Genomic DNA, 17,120 nt, shown 5'->3' with positions numbered 1-17,120 from the left:
TCTCATTCTAAAGACGTTATACCGTGAGTTTTACTACGGTCCAAGAGTTTGTGTATCACATAAGCATCATTTCAAATGACATGTACATTGTAGATAGTATATAATAAACCACCTTTTTATCCCAAAAACAAAGAGAACTATTTTGAAGCCTTGCCAACAACAGGAGCCTTTAACCCCGCAAAAACAACACCACAAACACCCAACATCGCAACACCGCCCGTCGTAAACGCCGCTTCTCTACCAGCCCACCAAAAGAACGAGCAAAAAACAAGAGGCCCCAAAGCACGCCCAAACTGGCCCCAGCTACGCAGTCGGCCGAGAATGACCCCGCGCTCGCCGTCACCGGCCTCGAGACTCCCCAAGCTATTTAGCCCAGTCACGACAGTCGCGCTGGTGACGGCCAGAAAACACGCAGCGACTTGCAGGCCACCGACGGTGCTGATTTGGGCCAAAAGGAAAAACGCAATTGCGCAGGAGACGACGCCAATGCGAACAGTGAGCAGAGGTGGCATGCGGCGCACCATGGTGCCTTGAAGTAAAGATGCAATGAGTCCGACAATGCCCAGGACACGTCCGTTCAAAGCCGATGGGCTTGTTGACGAGTCTTCGCCGAGGAGAGTAGTTGCGAGAAATGGAAGAGAAAATTCCATGCCGGAGAATGGGAGGAGAAAGAGGAGATGCACCGCGTTGAGAAGCATTGGATTGTTGGTATGGCGTTTCTTCTCATTGCGCGTGGGTGTCTTTCCGCCTGTTGTATTACCAGTTTTTGAATCTGAAGCAGCACCGTTTGTCAATTTGGTGAATTTAGGATGTGTCTCTGGCAAACTCCGATACAGATAGAGCGTCTCAGCAACGATCAAAAACAGCGAAACCCCAGCCGCAGTCGCGAACGGATTCGCAGCAATGACAGTAACATTAGCCAGCGCAGCACCAAGCGCTGGCCCAAAAGTAAAGGCAATACTAAAGCAAGCGCCCACCATTGCCATTGTAGCTCCTCGCTGGCTCTCGTCGCTGATATCCGTAGCAATAGCATTCGCCATTTGCACATTCCCTTCACTCAACCCGCCGACCACGCGACTGGCAAGAAACGTTCGGAAATCCGTCGCAGCAACCCAGAGCGCAACGCTGATGATGTTCCCCGTCATGGACCACAGAAGCGCTGTTCGTCGTCCATGCTTGTCGGAAATCCTGCCGATCACGGGCGCGGCGAAAGCCTGTAGGAATGAGAAGAGCGATCCCAGTGCGCCGCCGAGCAGGACGATGTCGTAGCGAGAGTCGATTGGTTTCGCAAAGGAGTTTTTGTATGCATTGAGATAGTGGAAAATGCGGTTCAGCAGCGAGTTTGGAGACGGGTCGCGCTTCAGGTAGAAATCCAACAGCGAGGGAAACAGAGGCAAGATGAATGTGAATGATATCTGAACTAAAGGTCAGCAGCGTATAACCGTCGACGAGTACGGATGCCAACCTACCAAGTCCAACAGGAGAGAAATGAATATAACACGCAAAACCTTTTTCCGATGCGTCTGGCTCGCCGCATTTGTGGCTGACGGGGCCTCAGAAGCCGTGGCCATATTTTTTTTTAGCGATTGTAGTGTGCAACCTGGATCAATTGGTGTTGTTTTGTTGTTGTTGTCGGGAACTCGTGTTCTTAAACCACTGCCAGATAAGCTGCTTATCGAGGCCACCCATGACGCAACTAGCCCGCGCGTATCCAAGCAAGCATAATTACTCCGTACGTGCGCGTAAAGCGTATTCGTCGGCTTAAAGCCGGGTTACAGCTGAGCTTGATGTCGGCGATTTGGAATCAATCTGTGACACTAGTCTCTACCCCAAACTTAGCGCTACATTCTAGGTTTCATGTCCAATCGTAAATGTTCCATCCACTATTCGTCCATGTCTTACAGCAAATTCTTAATACACGAACCTGAGCCCTTCCTGCCACTGTCCCTGCCTGCGCCAGCCTTGATGCCCCTCACGGAAAAAAAAAAATAAGATATAAAAAAAATAGATGTACAGTTTTTGATATGATCGAATTTAGAGAGACGGAAATCAAAGACGAGCTCCGGTCCGGGAAAATGCAACCTTCAAGAAAAAAAACGAGAAATAAAGAAACGGGGAATCTTTGCGTGACATAAGAAATTCCAGCCAAAGCAAACACTATGCAACGCTCAAAGACAAGAAAATATGAACTTTTGCCGCGCCAAAGAAAGCGCAAAGCTGTACCATATATTAAACCATTTTATTGTGGACAAACAGCATCAAGCTGCTTCGTCTCTTTTTATGGGCGGGACCGATGCCAATAGACCCCGTAGTCGTCAAAGGAATATGCTGGAAAGGCAAAAGAGAACTTGGACCGGGAAGAGCGATGCGTGTAATGGAAAAGTTGCACAAGACTCAAAGCGGACGGAACATGCAGAATGTTAGATGACAATCAGAGTATGTCGATACCGGCGTCTCGGTGGATTGCGCGGTGTATAAATGAGGCGTCTAGTGGGTTGCGACGGCTTCACCACGGTTTCCTTGCTGGCCACCAAGTCCACCACGACCGCGGCCGCCTTTGAATTCACCACGGCCACGGCCCTTGCCTTTGAACTCGCCCCGTCCACCACGACCGCGAGATCCGTCTCCGCGGCCGCGACCGCGACCTCGTCCACCTCGGACGCTGTTTTGCCGCTGGTGATGGACGACCTGTTCGAAGCCGTCATTACCTGCAGTTGGTACGGGGCCAGTCGGTACATCCTCTGCCCAGCTAGAGGTCTGTGGTTCCCAGCTAGACTCGGCTACTTGGTTGGCCGCATCGTCTACCAAACCCTGAGAGGGAGCAGCAGAGACAGGCTCGTCGGATTGGGCTGGAGCGCCATCGGCGAAGCTATTACCATCTACAGTGGCAGCAACAGTGGTAGCTTGGAGCTCGGTAAGACCAGCGTTGGCGATAGTAGGGTCTGACGATGACTCGGCTTGAGCCCCTTCAGTCCATGCTGTTTCTGGAACTGGGGGCGATCGTTCTTCTGACACCTGCTTCACACGGGCATCTTTTGCGGTATCTAGTCAGCACAGCCATAAAAGATAAAAGTAGCACAATAAACTTACAAGATATATCCAGAGGCTGCTCATCAACACCCACAACCTTGTCATCGGCACCATTGATGAGCTTGACCATCGAATCGACGGCGTCTTTGTTACCACCGTAGATCTGAAACAAAACGCCTTCAAAAGCCGGGCTATCGGCAGCTGCTTCATCAGGTTCATGTCTGAAGGAAGCCGCAGTCCGCAGGAATTGACTCAAAGTGAGTAGTTGAGATCGGAGCTTGCTCTCTTGAGACTCCTTAGCTTCGGCGACAGCCTTTTGCTGAATTGCTTGAATCTCTTCCTTGTGCGCAGTTTCCAAAGCAGTCTTTTGGCTGACAAGGCGCTCCTCGTAGTGCGATGCAAATTGCTTGTACTGTGCGATTTGCTCTTCGATCTGAGCGACCTGCGCCTGCAAAGACGGTTTCTTCAAAGCCTGAGCTTTCTGGTCGGCATTGATTTTCTTCTCCGCGACCAATTCATCGAGGGATTTGCCGGGGTATTGTGCGATTATGCTATCGACTTTAGCGGTTGCACTCTACAGAAGCGAAATATTAGTCGACGGCCAAATGTTTAGGAGTATGTGGGTTGTAAAGATGGGCGACGTACGAGTTTCTTCGTAGCATTGCGCAAGTGCCTGTACTCAGTCGATTAGATGCAAAGTCAAAGAGAAATAAAAGCAACGCTATTTTGGTTTCTCACTTCTGAAGCTCTTTGAAGAGCGAGCCCTCAGCCTCGTCGCTCACACCGTTGACAGAAGGCTCCTGCTTCGAGTCCACATCGGGGATCGAGGGGGTCGATTCGGACACATTGGTGGAAAGTTCAGCCTTCGCACGCTTCTTCTTGGACGACTTGGACTCGGACTTTGAAGGGGGGTTGCTGTTTACAGGGACTGCCGACATGATGGGAGGTGGTAACTAAGTAGCTCGAGGCTCTTGGTGGCGTGGGGAATGATTGGTTCGATTGGGTATTGAGGGTCCAAGAAGATGGAAAAGATGATTAAAGAGATGGAAAAGAGAAGAGCAATCCGGGGAAGCTTGTTGCACAGGTCTTGGATAATGGCCGAGAAGCTGGGAGTGGAGAGAAGGTGGAGATGCGAGGCGAAAAGAGTTGGAAGTCGGTCGAAACAATGGAATCGTCGCCGTTTCTGCCGCACCCGGGCAGAGCTTCCCGTGTCGCGTGCCGCCTGCAAGGCTGCCACCTCGACAGGTAGTTCAGGCAATTATTATTAGGATTATTTTCTACTTTGACATGGTAAAACAATTTCTTTATACGAGCAACGTTCAGCGTACGCTCATTTCGTGTTCGCACCGAGTCCGGCGACAAACTAATTCATAATAATAGCCAAGGGTATCGCAATTCGCAACAATCACTTCAAGGAGAACGCCATACGCAAGGTTCAATGAAAATCACGCCCTTTGAAGATATAACAACGCCTCCCCTAGTTTCCCGATATGTATATATATATATTCCCAGGTCCCAAAACGCCGTAACACAAGCCATTGCACAATATAATCACCCCCTCATCTTCCGCAAGGTAGTCTGTTTGAACAAACACGGTCAACACGGTCAGGTCGATTGTGGGACAAGAGAGAAAAGAACGCACCTCGGTGACTTTGCGAATACTCCTCGCCGAAACGTTTTTCTCGCCGGATTTCCTCGATCGAATGGACGCTTCGCGCATGAGTCTGTCGGGGTTGTCGCAATTGTGATCAGTCGCCTGTTCGTACTCTGTTCTTGTTTCTCAGAAAGAAGAGCTCACTCTTGCATGAATAGCATATAATCTAGAAACACCTTCAGACATAGATTAGTTAGTATACACATTACCAACACACGTGTAAACGAAAGCCATACCAGGACATCTGTGTGCTTGCTGATGTTGCGACCCGCGTGCGCTTTGACTATGCGCTTCACTGTCGCGCGGGGGTATAGTTTCTGCGTCACGACCATTTTGGGTGTGTTTTTGGTCAGGCGCTTCCAAGGAGAATTGTCTTCGAGAAGTAAAAAGAGGTTGATGTTGTTGTGTCAGTGTGCATCGGATAGATAGCATTTAATCAAGGCTGCATTGTTTACAGTGGGGCAGAGGCCGGAGCTAGGGCGAGCCAATCAGGCTCTAGGCTCTGATCCTATACACCAACCAGTATAAATTGAATTTCTCTTGAATCAACTAAAGTATCTACAAAAAACCAATCATTGATAAACTTGATCCAGCACGAACAAAGCCCAAAAACCCCTTCATAATGTCATCACTCAAGCAAGTTCATCATCTTCATCCATACCCATGAGCCGCCGCTCAGCCACATCTCGGATCTTGTCTTCAAGGATGGATCGGTCATATCTCTGCGCCACCTTGGCCGCGGCTTCGAGCATCTTACCGCTGCGATCGTGCATCATTTCCGCCAGTTCGAGGGCCTTCATGCCACGATCCTCGCCTTCTCGGCACTCAACGGCAAGCATTTGCAAGAGAATCTTGTCGAGCTCGATTTCTTTCCGCGCGAGTTCGGCACGCTGGTTGCGAGTGGCGTTTGTCGTGGATATGAGATCCTGGAACAGACTGAGGAATAGGTTCTCGCGGACAAATGATTCCTCGAATCTCAGGGCATCATTTCGAGCATCTGAATCTGCTTCCGTGTCGTCGGTCTTGGGAGGTGGTGCGGTCGAGACCGGGATCTTGAAATCGAACTCGCTCAGAAGCGGTCTGGGGAAGTACGGATGAGATTCTCCACCCTTGAGGATGATGCAATGGAACTTGTCCTGTGCCACAGCCACAGGCCAATATGCCTCATCTTTACGGCCTTTGGACAATCGGTCAAGAAGCTTGGTGTCGAGCAGTGGGACCCATCGAGCCTGGCCGGGAGTCCTCCAGTGTTGCAACACCAAGAGAACTCCTTCCGAGTCATAAATGCAAGGATCCTAAGACGACTTAGCATTGGAAATTTGAACACATGACTAAAAGACTTACGCCAGCATCAGAGAAAAACACATTTTTCAGCTCTTCGCCTTCTTTTATTGCCACGATATCTTCATTTTGGCAGATCTCGTCGCGTTTGACATTTTCAATCGAATAGGTCATTGACGAGAATCCACTAGGGCCGACAGGTCCATTTCCAATCGTAAAGACATAATCTCGCCATGCTGCACACGTCACCGCCGAGCTCTTTTGTCTGTAGACGCGGAATGGTGTTCCGTAGAGTGTATAGATGCGTATGTAATTTGCAGATGTCAAAGCAACAATGTAGGACTCGCTCAATGCAATTGCTAATACCGGCGTTAGCCAAACAAACATATACATCTTTCTAGATTCTCACCTTTCACCGTCTCTCCCGGAGGCAATTGAGTCCGCCAATCTCCTCGAGTTGTCCAAGTTTCGTGAGGACGATAGTAAATGGTTGCGGGACCATCTCCTGGAGGCGAAGCAAAAAGCGTCCCGTTATCATCTATAATTCGTGTATCAGCGCTAGTCGAAGCCAATTAGCATCTCAAACTTACTGAGACATGCTTTATCATAGCGATAAGGGTCTGTAAAGTGGAAATTCCTGTGCAGTTCATTATCATAGAAATCCACAGTGACCGTGTTGTGAGATTCCTGGTCCACTGTCCACACCGCTCCAGTCAAATTCAAACCTAGCAAAGTTAGCAACGACAATCCAATGTCAAGAAAGATAACAACATACAAAGGTAACATCGGTTTCCTTTCCAAGGGGTGCTTCCTGGTTGAAACGGAGCATGGACGGTAGGCTCCCAGTAGGAAGCCAAGCGCTTCTGCTCCCGACCTTCAGGCCCATCCAAATGTCCATTAGTGCGCTTGCCGAAGCCATTCATATCAACGTCTTCCGTATAGCCAGCACCATCATCGTCTTCCACGAAATCATCCGCATCATCTAGTCCAAGAAGATCATCCAAAGAATCGGGGGAACCACCTCTTCTGGGCCGATTCTCTCCTCCAGGCTTGGGCCTGTTGACCATGGGTTTTCTGACATTTCCTGATGTTTCTCCTAGCGGGCCACCTCGTAAAGCAGATTCCGTCTGTTTCTGAAGGATGGACAAGTATTCTCCCGGCACAAAATCTTCGTGAATAAAGAGCTCACCATCTGATGAGGTGAAAGATAACAAGTTTCTACTAGGGTGCCACGAGAGATTGATCACATTCGAGAAATCATATCGCTTCAAAATGTTCTGAGTGCTAGTCTCCCAGAGCAGGATCTGTCCATCCGAGCCAGCTGTTGCCAGGAGCGCTCCATTGGGGGACCATTCGAGAGCTGTGATGTCGCCGTTGTGTCCAGAAGTAAAAGATTTTTGCGGGCTCCAGTCCGAAGTTGAGAAAATTGCAATATCACGGGTAGCCTGGGCCAAAGCCAGAGCCGTACCATCTGGATGCCATACTGCTCGTGAAGTGGCTTCGTCTTCTGCCTCGAGTCGTCTTATAGCGCCGTCCAGCTTTCGTACCAGCTGTGGCTCTTCAGATGCCACTGAATAAATGTATAGAATCCCATCTGTGCATGAAACTGCAACAAACCGGCCGGTTTGGTCAAAAGTTACGTGTTTCGACCCTTTTGTCTGCTCTCGGAGATACTTCACATTGGTCATGTCGTCCGTGTTGACAATCTTCACAGTAAGTTCGCTTCACAGTTTGTCAGCTAATCTCCATGTTAACAAGTCCCGGTAGAAAACTCACTCGCTCGCAACAGCAATCCACTCCCCATCATGTGATATAGCAAGATCGCGAACCGGTAGGGCACAGCGCACAAGGAGCTTTTCCATTTTCCCAGATTCGATGTCGTAGCGCCAAACCGTGCCGTCTTCTGCGCCCATGATAAATGCATCGTTCTAGCCAGATAAAATTAGCACTGCTGCAATATATATCAACTAGGCAGGATAGTTCACTGTTGCGGCAATTCCAAAATGGGCCTCCACGCCTTCGTCGATTGTTTTTGGCTCGCCATCTTGTCCGATGTTGTACACCCGAATAGCGGAGTTTGAGCCGGCAGTTATCACGCGTCTGCCATCTGGTGTGTATGTGAGGATTGTCGTCCCGGGGGTATCTGGAAAAGCGATGGTGGTCAACACTGTATTTCCATACAGGAAACTCTGGGTTTCGAATACGTACGGGCTGGCCTCCCCCTTGGCCGGATAGCTTCAGAGGTCATGTGTATTTCGAGAGTCAGGTGTTCCCCGTATAGAGGTAAAGAAATTTTGGAACCCGACAGGTTGAGACAATTGAATTGGTTGGCGGGGTCGCAATGATCTGGTTTCGATTGTCGCAACTTGGAGCGCATCAATAATTGATGATCCTCGGAACGCGTTAATTGCTGCCGGGAGACGCGTCGCGCGGGACTAGCCCACTGCGGCGGCCAAATAGGGCCTAGGGCCTAGGGCTGGGGTACAACCATCAGAGAACTGGTAATTTTCTATTTGTAATATCTTGTACGTGCGATATATTAAATATAACTACCAATTCGCGCCATTCGCAGTCAGGAAATCAAAATCAGCACCCTCTTCTGCTTGGTTGACAGATCGAGTATACAGAGCTCGATACCCTCGTCGAGTACTCTTGTCTGGGGTTTCAATGCTGACATTCGCCTTTCGTTCTGCAATTCTTTGCTGAATCTCTTCATCTGAAACTTCCAATTGAAGCTTTCTAGCTTCCACGTCACAAGTAATTATATCGCCTGTGCGGACAATGCCGTACGGCGACTCTTGGAGAGCCGATTCTGGTGAGATGTGAAGCACGATGGTGCCTCCAGCTGTGCCAGACATTCTTCCGTCGGAGAGACGCAACATGTCTGTGACTCCAAGAGACCCGAGCTTTCGCGGTAGTGGGATTAGACCTGCTTCAGGCATTCCGGGATTTCCCACTGGGCCGATACTCTTCAAAACCAACACCGAGTCTTTTGTCACGGGAAGATCGGGGTCGTCGATTCGCTTTGCTAGGTCTGCGCTGTTTTCAAAGACAACAGCAGGTCCGGAATGTTTCAATAGCGAGCGGTCCTTGGATGCCGAGGCCTTCATGACGGCTCCATTAGGAGCAATATTTCCCCTGAGAACCACGAGCGATGAGGATGGATAGAGCGGGTTGGAGATAGGTCTGATGATTTCTTGAGAAGACTGGAATGACCGAAAGGGAGACTCATCGAGAAGCTGACCAAGAGTTTTTCCAGATATGGTCATGGCGTTCAAGTGGAGCAGTGGTCGAAGGGTGTGCAGTAGGGCCAACATACCACCAGCATTGTGGAAGTCGGTCATGTAATTATCTCCGCTAGGTTTCAGGTCGATGAGCAAAGGTGTCTTTCGACCAATATCATCAAATGTCTGGAGCGTGATTTCGCCTTGAAATTCTGGATGCCGGTTTGCGATAGCCAAAATATGGACTACGGCATTCGTTGATCCGCCTATGGCTTGGAGGACGGTGATTGCATTCAAGAAAGATTCTTTGGAGAGAACTTCTTGCGGCGTGCGTTTGGCCTGAGCTACAGAGACGGCATTTGCACCTGTCTCTTCGGCAATGCGTAGTCGTCCGGATGATACAGCAGGGGCGGAGGCGCCCTTCAGTGGCATCATACCTAGAGCAGCAGTGACGCAGGCCATAGTACTTGCTGTTCCCATGACGCCGCAGGTCCCGGACTTTCGCCAGTCAGTTTTTTTTGTTTTTTTTTCGCTTTAATGTTGGTCTGGACTTACTGTAGGGGCTAACTCTTCATTGATGGCACTGATATCTTCCATATCAATTTGTCCGGCTCTGTAGGCCGCCCAATTGTTCCTACAGTCAGTGCAAGCACCTAATCTTTCTCCTCGATGACTTCCAGGCATCATCGGACCAGTGATGAGGGGGAGAACTGGCTTATTTGCCGAAATGCCGCCCATGAGTTGCGCCGGAACAGTCTTGTCACAACCTACTCAGTCAGCCAACTCTACTCTAAGATAATAGATGGAAAGAATTCACCCCCTATCATTATACAAGCATCCATTGGCTGAGCACGGATCATCTCTTCGGTATCCATACTCATCAGATTCCTCAAAAACATGCTTGTCGGATGAGCAAAAGACTCGTGCAGCGTAATGGTCGGAAAATCAATGGCCAGCCCACCATGCAACTGCACACCCCGCTTGGCGGCCTCGATGAGCTGGGGCACGTTGGCGTGACAAGGGTTATAGCTAGAATAGGTATTGATAATACCAATAATTGGCCGAGACAGCGCATCGTCTGTGTACCCGAGGGCCTTGATGAAGACTTTGCGTAGAAAGAGAGAAAAATGGGCATCTCCGTATGAGGTCAGGCCCTGGCGCAATCCTGAGCGGGACGCGATGGCCTTGTTCAGGTCATAATCGTCCTCGGCATTGGGGGGTCGGCTATCGTTGTCGTTTTGGAGAGACATTTTGTGTCTGTGTTGCAGAGAGTTTCATGTTTTGTAGTAATAATCCGAGCAAGACGATGTCGCCATGTATATAGTCGTTTTGGTGTGGAGAACGGATCGCCTCCGCGTTTTCGGATTTTTGTCCGTAAATGTTGCCGTTTCTGGAAGGTAAGCCCAAGCACAGGCGGCACATCTCCGTCTGCATTGCCTTCAATTATGCACATGTACATACATATGTAAAAGTCTGTACATGGGAGGGCACCCCAGCAATCAATTGTTGAGGCCACACAGTATCATACTTGGGACACCCAACACTTGTGTCGAAACGTCTCGATTTAATGGAGAACTCAAACTGACGGGGATCCTAAACGACGAGGCCTAATGATCCTGACTAGAATCTAATTTGCTACATATACACATGCTTGAAATGTTATGCATTGAAGCCCGCTCGAGGAAACAGAATTCATTTCAACGCCGTAGTTTCTATCAAGTCCCAGCTATGCAAGTGTTATCGTACAAGAACCTAGACATACTCGACTATATACGATGTTTCAAACGTACTCGCAAATCGCGAGAAATATTGTAAGCATTTGCCGACAGCTTATGGCCCGGATGTTTCCAACCCGCGGGGCTGACAGGCTCAATATCCCAGAGAGAAACAACCGAGACAAAAAAGGCTAATACCTGGCGCTCAGTGAAAGCTGCAAAAGTGTCGTCGCCGCCAAATGGCAAGACCGTTCGCCAGTCAACAGCCTCCTTCCCAGAGTCTGTCGAAATGAAGCGTTCTGGGTCGAACTTTTGCGTATTGGGATAGTAAACTGGGTCTATGTGGTGAGCACCGCAGGGGACTCCAAGGATATCTCCGCGACGAAACTGGTAGGATCGCGGTTCCTTTGCGCCGTAGAGAGTCGCTTCTTTGTCGGATTCGGTCAAGACCAGGTCAGTCGTGAGTTGCCGGTATGAAATTGGGTTCGTGTTTAAGCGTGTAGTTTCAGCATAGGTTGCTTTCAAGAGAGGGCATGACCGGAGAAGGCCTTCAAAATCCATTGAAACCCTAGGCGGCTCCATGAATGGGAGTCCCGTCTCTTTCGGCCCGAGACGGGAGGTTTTCGCAAATGGTGCAATTTCTTTTCGGATTTTTGATAGCAGATCACCGTCTGGGTCGGAATATACGTGGAAAATCATCCAAAAGACCAGTTTGGAAACGTCGCTGGTCAGCCTCCAAAGCAGCCAGCTGTCCAACCGGGCACTGAGAGCGATATTGATTCCTAGCGTTTTCCACAGTCGCATTCGTGTCTGCATCAGCTCCGAGACATCGTCAAGATCGCGGAACTCCATGGGCGCATCCCGGCCATCTTCCAAGGCCAGGAAGGATGCCTGCAAGACCGAAACAAGCTTCCGGACGCGTTCTCGAGCTGGATAAGCGGCTGATATTCCGGGGACAGGAAGCCATTTCGGCGTGCCAGCAGATAAACGCACGAATTCGCGGTCCCATGTCCACAAGTCTTCAATAAGGCCTGTATGAAAGTCCACGAAAGCCTGTCCCATGAAGGTTTGAGAAATGCTGTAGGTAGTGAAGCTCCTAATCAATGCAAACATATTTGCTTCGCAAATGGGAGGATTGCTACCTTCCTCTACTGTAATCGCCGCGTTCCGTTCCCATATTGACTGATCAACAATACTCCGGCTAAACGAGACTAGGTTGGCTGTCTCTCTTTGGAGAAAGGTAACTATATTTGAAGTGATTTGTTCCAGATACCGATCTTGTTTGATTGGCGTCAACGTATCATTAATTTTTTCGAGGATTTCCGGCTTGGTCCTGCGAAAGGGACCAACATCGCCTAGGAAATTCTCCATTACTTTTGTAGAATAAACACCAGATTTGGCCCCTGTATAGCTGAATAGCTTCTGCGCCATGGTGGGGGAGTATATCATATTCTGTGTATGAAAACCCATCTGCAGCGCCACAGCAGGCTCATCTATGGTTTGCCTATACAGCCAATCAATGCTCAACATTCCTCAAGTAAACCGGGGAGGAGAAAAAAAAACATACTCTGCTTTTAGCAAAAAGTCGCGATGACCCCATACAAAGGAAAACGCATGTCCCAAGCCCGGAACCCAATAGGGTAGCTTCCGAGGACGATTCGGCTCGCCGTCTGCAGCGGGCCTCTGGAGCTGGCTTTGGAGGCCTGTGATGGCTCTGTTCGCGAGACACGAGAAGAATAACACGGCGAGCAGGATGTATAGCGAATACTGCGCTGCAGTATCCTTGGCCAGTTCCAACAGGCCGTGGGGTGATGAGCTGGCTTCCATGTTTGGTGTCAAAAAAGAAGAAGGAGAAGAAAAATAACAAGGAGAACTCTTGACTGGGATGTTAGAGTTGCAGTCCAAGCCTAATGTGAATGTGGCCCAAGGATACAAGTCAACAAAGCAGCAGCAACACTAAAGTCAAGACCCAGCCACCTGTGCCGGGAATATCATGAAAGAATCCAGAATAAGAAAAGGACACAAATTTACTTGTGGTCTAAATTCGAAACAACAGGAGACGAAATGAACAATGAGCAAGGGTGACCATATCAGCGCGAGACTGACGTGAAGTGGCCGTAAGACGGTAACAGTAAGTTACGGTAACAAATTGCCAATAATAGCACGGGTCGGAAGAACAATTTCCCATACTGTCAAGAGAGATATCATATCGAAAAATAATTTATCAGTTTTATTTTATTTTAATAAAAAAGAAATCAAAGATTGGGGTGGTCTCATTAATTCATGGATAAATACATGTCAATTACACATGTAGTATTATTGTTGATACTACAGCACTGCACTGCATGCAATGTAGCACTATTCCGACGTCTTCAAAATCTTAGCCAAAGACGCACTCTCCTTCTCATGCTTCTCCAACTGAGCCTGAGACGCCTGTAGTTTTTGCGACACCCACTGAATCCTCGAGTTGAGCTCTACGGGGTACTTCCTGAGATTCCCCAACAAATGGAGCTCATCCTCATACTTGGAGACACTCTTATCCGCCTTCTCAATCAACAGCTTGAGAATACCAAGGTCCATACGACTTCGCAACTGCTCATCCCTTGTCATATACTTAAAGGCTGCATGGTACACTGGACGGCCTGGCCTGATCACCGAAGGGCGGCCATTGACAGACGTGATGGTGATGAGATCGGCCTGTTCGAGCGCTGATATCGTGGCTTCGCCATTCTCGGCATACAGGTCGGAAAGCAAGATGAGGCCGTACGAGGCGGTTCCGTCTTTGTTTTCGGCGATTTGCTTGATCATGAACCATGCTTGTTCTCGCGTCCAGTGGCGGTTTTGGCCTCCGCCGGTGTCGAGGAGGTACATTTTGAGGATTTCGGTGGCGGCTTGCTCGATGATGTGTTCGACGGCGTCTAACAATTAGTATGTATATAGCAACGTCCTAGTGGTTAGAACTCACCTTTAGGACTTTCCCCAGCTTTGATTCTATGTGCTATAAATTCCAAATCCGTCAAGCGGCCGCCAACAACATTGATACACTCATCAAGGTCATCAAGTCCCTGTGGCAAGCTAGGCTTGGCCTTCACATCGCCGTCTGGATTCTCCTCGCCCTCCTTTTCTTGAATATAACGAATGACAAAATTCCTGCCCACCTCGAGAGAGCAATCCCCCAGAGAAATCGAGCGGAAGACTTGACTCGGCAGGGCCTTGCTGAGAGATTTGGAATACGAGACATCTGGAGTCAGGAAAATGACATGTGCTGTGTTGCCAGTAACCAACCCAGCTGCCCATTCCGCGATCTTGTCGTAGACGATGCTACCTTCGTGAGCTCCATGCAAGAAATTGTCAATGATAACGACGGGACGTCGGTCAGGATGTGCCTCTAGATATTCTTCTTCCGATAGGGTGTTTTCCCTATCATCTTTCTTTTTATTTTCCAGTGCAATTTGTCGCAGCGCAACAGAGGTATTGTACCAAATCTTGCTCAGCTGAGAGTCCAACGTCTCCGAAAACCCGGCTTTGGTCCCGATGATACTTTGCGAGGCCAAATCGATAAGACTGCTAATACTATTCATCCAAGAAAATATCGGTCGATAGCCGACCTGTTGCGCCGCCACGGAGATTGTTTGAGCGTCTCCCCTGGCGTCCTGGATTTGCTTGCAGTCAATAAGCAGCTTGTGCTTGCGGTCTCTCAATGCCTGGTCAACCACTATTTCCCTCTTGCCGGACCCGTGGGGGCCCTGGACGACGATAAATGTCGTTCCGTTTTCACCTAGCCACGATTGCAGCTGTGTAATTTCTTCTTGGCGGTCATCCCAAATCGCCCTGAGGACATTGCGTTCCTTTTTGCGAGTGCCAAACGACAGAATATTGGCCTTGCGGACCTCCTTCCAAATCCACGTCCACAGAAGCTGGTCATCTGCGTTGAGCGAGTACTTGACCTTGATTTTTATAAAAAACGTGCGAATAGGATCGAAAATAAGTACCGTGATGCCAGCAAGCAGCGCCGCTATGGCTGGAATCACGATGCGCGGGTGGTTCACAATCCAGTCTCGAATCCAGTGTCCGCGCACCTTGCGTTCGTAGGTGAGTTTGAGTAGAGCCTGGTTTTTACCTTCTGTTTTTGTCTCGGGAACGATGATGCCGTGGATACAGCTTCTGGCCAGAATAGCATGTTTCACCCGCGTAAAATCCACAATGGCATATCTAGGCAGAGTCTTGGAATCTGATGGCTGGCCCTCGATGTCCTTTATTTTCCCATATCTGCGAAATATCGAATAAAGCATCTCCTGAGTCAACTCCACGGGAGCCGAGTCCGACGGCGACGACGGCGACGGCAAGAACTCAACCCTGAGTCTCGCACTGGGGATCCGGTACATATCCTCAATCCACGGCTTCCCCAGCACACGTCCAATATCGACGCGATCTAGAGGATTGAACCACGGCCGAATCGGGTTTTTTTGCAGATTTTCATCAATGGCACTGAGTATATCCTCATTCGTCTTGCCCGCGGGCAGCGAGTACTTGACAAACAACCCGCCCTCGTTGAGCCGCGGCAGGACTTGTTTTATGGAAACGTGCAGATCTGGCGGGAATGCGCGCCGGACGACGGCCCAGTGGTCGGCGGCAGCGTATGAAGGTTTGTCGACGCGCTGTAGGATTCTGTTGACGGTCTGGGGCTCGCCGGACCAGAGGAGTCTGTATAGCCATTGAAGCCGCAGCGGGGCAATATCTATTGTTGTTTCAAGTCAGCTGCAATCGCGGAGCGGGTGTTGGGTTTATCGCACTGTTGATGTATAATATTCCTTCATTGGCAGAGACAGAAATATGACCAGAGTCGAGAATGTCAATCGTCGTGGCACTATCAGAAGTAGTAGTTGCTGCTGGTGCTGCAGTAGCATTGAATCGCACTGCAGACAACAAGCTGCTCCGGACTCCAGATTGAAAGCAGCCAGGCCGTGGGCAATACCCTCGAGTCCTCAACGGCATCCGCATTATCATAATTTTCTCTAGTTAACGAAACACAACCATGATCACGGATTGCAATCACTTCGGGTTGTGAAGATGAAGATGGGAGCTCAATGGTCGAGCTATGACGTCGACGGGACAGGACAATACCGCGGCATACCGAATGTCATGCTAATGCAGGTGCCGCGGATGCCAAGATGTCGTACTGTACTGTTACGGAAATACACCAGTGAACGTTCGTTCATCGTTCCTCCGCGCATGAAATAAATTATTATCTATACCGACCGACTCTTTTCATCAACAGCCAAGTCGACCCAAACCAACTCAACTCAACCAGCATCTATAAACCTTTGTCACAATGGGCTGGTGGTGGAGTTCCTCGTCTTCGTCTGACCAGACGAGTACAGCGTCTTCTTCTCTGTCGCATTCACAATCCACGTCGTCGCAAGATCCAGCTACTACTGCTATTTTTCCTCCTCCTTCAAAACCGACAACGACACAAACACCAACAACAAAACCAACCCACGACGACGCCGAACTCCGTGAATTTCTCGCCGCAATCGAGTGGACAAGCGACTCCTCCAACCCCTCCAACGCCAAAACATCCTCATCCTCATCATCCTCACCCTCAGACCCCGACTCAGATCCATCCTCAATATCCTTCGAATCCCTCTACCCGACCTCCCTCTCCTGCCGCTCTGCCTTTGACTATGCGTTTTTCTGTCAATCCTTTGGCGGCCAATGGGTCAACGTCTACCGCTACGGCAACTTGAGATCGTGCAGCGAACACTGGGAGAATTTCTGGCTGTGTATGAAATCGCGCAGCTACTCGGACGAATCGCGGCGGGAAACGATTCGTGATCATTACAGGAAGAAAGCGGTCAAATACAAGACGGGTCCGAGTAGTGAGGATGTGTGGGAAGTAAGGACGGAGCCTCTACAGAATCCGTTTGGGAAAGATATGGCGAGTTATACGGAGCAGCAGAAGCCCGAAAAAATAGATGGGGAGCCGTTGGGGCAGCCTTGATGTAATTTTTCTTTCGAATTTATTAATTTTGTGTATGATTAGACTAGGGGTTCATGTGTCATGAGATCGACTCTTCTCTTTGCCTGTATAAATAGACAATATTGAAAATATGTATAGATATATGCTCGAGGCGCCTCAATGTAATATTATAAGCTACACGCACAAAGAAAAGAAAATAAATCTAACCTGCTGTATTGAAGCATCTAAGAAACCAA

The 17,120-nt window shown here is 49.3% G+C and overlaps 8 protein-coding genes across 8 annotated transcripts; 1 reads left to right on the top strand and 7 right to left on the bottom strand.

Annotated features, from left to right (window-relative positions):
* Positions 1–137: 137 nt before the first annotated feature.
* Positions 138–1,571, bottom strand: TRUGW13939_11483 (uncharacterized protein; the record flags this gene model as incomplete). Its single annotated transcript, XM_035494590.1, has 2 exons — positions 138–1,415; positions 1,470–1,571. The coding sequence occupies 2 exons, from the start codon at positions 1,569–1,571 to the stop codon at positions 138–140; spliced, it is 1,380 nt and encodes a 459-aa protein (XP_035350483.1).
* A 916-nt stretch (positions 1,572–2,487) lies between these two features.
* On the bottom strand, positions 2,488–3,968 carry TRUGW13939_11482 (uncharacterized protein; the record flags this gene model as incomplete). Its single annotated transcript, XM_035494589.1, has 4 exons — positions 2,488–3,032; positions 3,091–3,604; positions 3,676–3,703; positions 3,769–3,968. The coding sequence occupies 4 exons, from the start codon at positions 3,966–3,968 to the stop codon at positions 2,488–2,490; spliced, it is 1,287 nt and encodes a 428-aa protein (XP_035350482.1).
* Positions 3,969–4,581: 613 nt separating this feature from the next.
* On the bottom strand, positions 4,582–5,016 carry TRUGW13939_11481 (uncharacterized protein; the record flags this gene model as incomplete). The annotated part of the gene is made up of 4 exons (XM_035494588.1): positions 4,582–4,608; positions 4,673–4,754; positions 4,829–4,860; positions 4,921–5,016. The coding sequence occupies 4 exons, from the start codon at positions 5,014–5,016 to the stop codon at positions 4,582–4,584; spliced, it is 237 nt and encodes a 78-aa protein (XP_035350481.1).
* A 300-nt stretch (positions 5,017–5,316) lies between these two features.
* Positions 5,317–8,213, bottom strand: TRUGW13939_11480 (uncharacterized protein; the record flags this gene model as incomplete). Its single annotated transcript, XM_035494587.1, has 8 exons — positions 5,317–5,979; positions 6,029–6,324; positions 6,375–6,503; positions 6,556–6,690; positions 6,741–7,687; positions 7,742–7,893; positions 7,951–8,108; positions 8,174–8,213. 8 exons carry the CDS (start codon positions 8,211–8,213, stop codon positions 5,317–5,319), a joined length of 2,520 nt encoding a protein of 839 aa, XP_035350480.1.
* Positions 8,214–8,514: 301 nt separating this feature from the next.
* On the bottom strand, positions 8,515–10,439 carry TRUGW13939_11479 (uncharacterized protein; the record flags this gene model as incomplete). Its single annotated transcript, XM_035494586.1, has 3 exons — positions 8,515–9,687; positions 9,745–9,956; positions 10,007–10,439. 3 exons carry the CDS (start codon positions 10,437–10,439, stop codon positions 8,515–8,517), a joined length of 1,818 nt encoding a protein of 605 aa, XP_035350479.1.
* A 516-nt stretch (positions 10,440–10,955) lies between these two features.
* On the bottom strand, positions 10,956–12,731 carry TRUGW13939_11478 (uncharacterized protein; the record flags this gene model as incomplete). Its single annotated transcript, XM_035494585.1, has 2 exons — positions 10,956–12,408; positions 12,472–12,731. The coding sequence occupies 2 exons, from the start codon at positions 12,729–12,731 to the stop codon at positions 10,956–10,958; spliced, it is 1,713 nt and encodes a 570-aa protein (XP_035350478.1).
* Positions 12,732–13,262: 531 nt separating this feature from the next.
* TRUGW13939_11477 (uncharacterized protein) lies at positions 13,263–15,905 on the bottom strand (the record flags this gene model as incomplete). The annotated part of the gene is made up of 3 exons (XM_035494584.1): positions 13,263–13,822; positions 13,870–15,642; positions 15,698–15,905. 3 exons carry the CDS (start codon positions 15,903–15,905, stop codon positions 13,263–13,265), a joined length of 2,541 nt encoding a protein of 846 aa, XP_035350477.1.
* A 331-nt stretch (positions 15,906–16,236) lies between these two features.
* On the top strand, positions 16,237–16,905 carry TRUGW13939_11476 (uncharacterized protein; the record flags this gene model as incomplete). Its single annotated transcript, XM_035494583.1, has 1 exon — positions 16,237–16,905. The coding sequence occupies one exon, from the start codon at positions 16,237–16,239 to the stop codon at positions 16,903–16,905; it is 669 nt and encodes a 222-aa protein (XP_035350476.1).
* Positions 16,906–17,120: the final 215 nt, after the last annotated feature.

This window comes from Talaromyces rugulosus, chromosome VI (genome assembly GCF_013368755.1).
Source record: "Talaromyces rugulosus chromosome VI, complete sequence".
NCBI lineage: Eukaryota > Fungi > Ascomycota > Eurotiomycetes > Eurotiales > Trichocomaceae > Talaromyces > Talaromyces rugulosus.
Note: the sequence above shows the minus strand (reverse complement) of the source record. Positions and strands in the feature narration are given on the sequence as shown.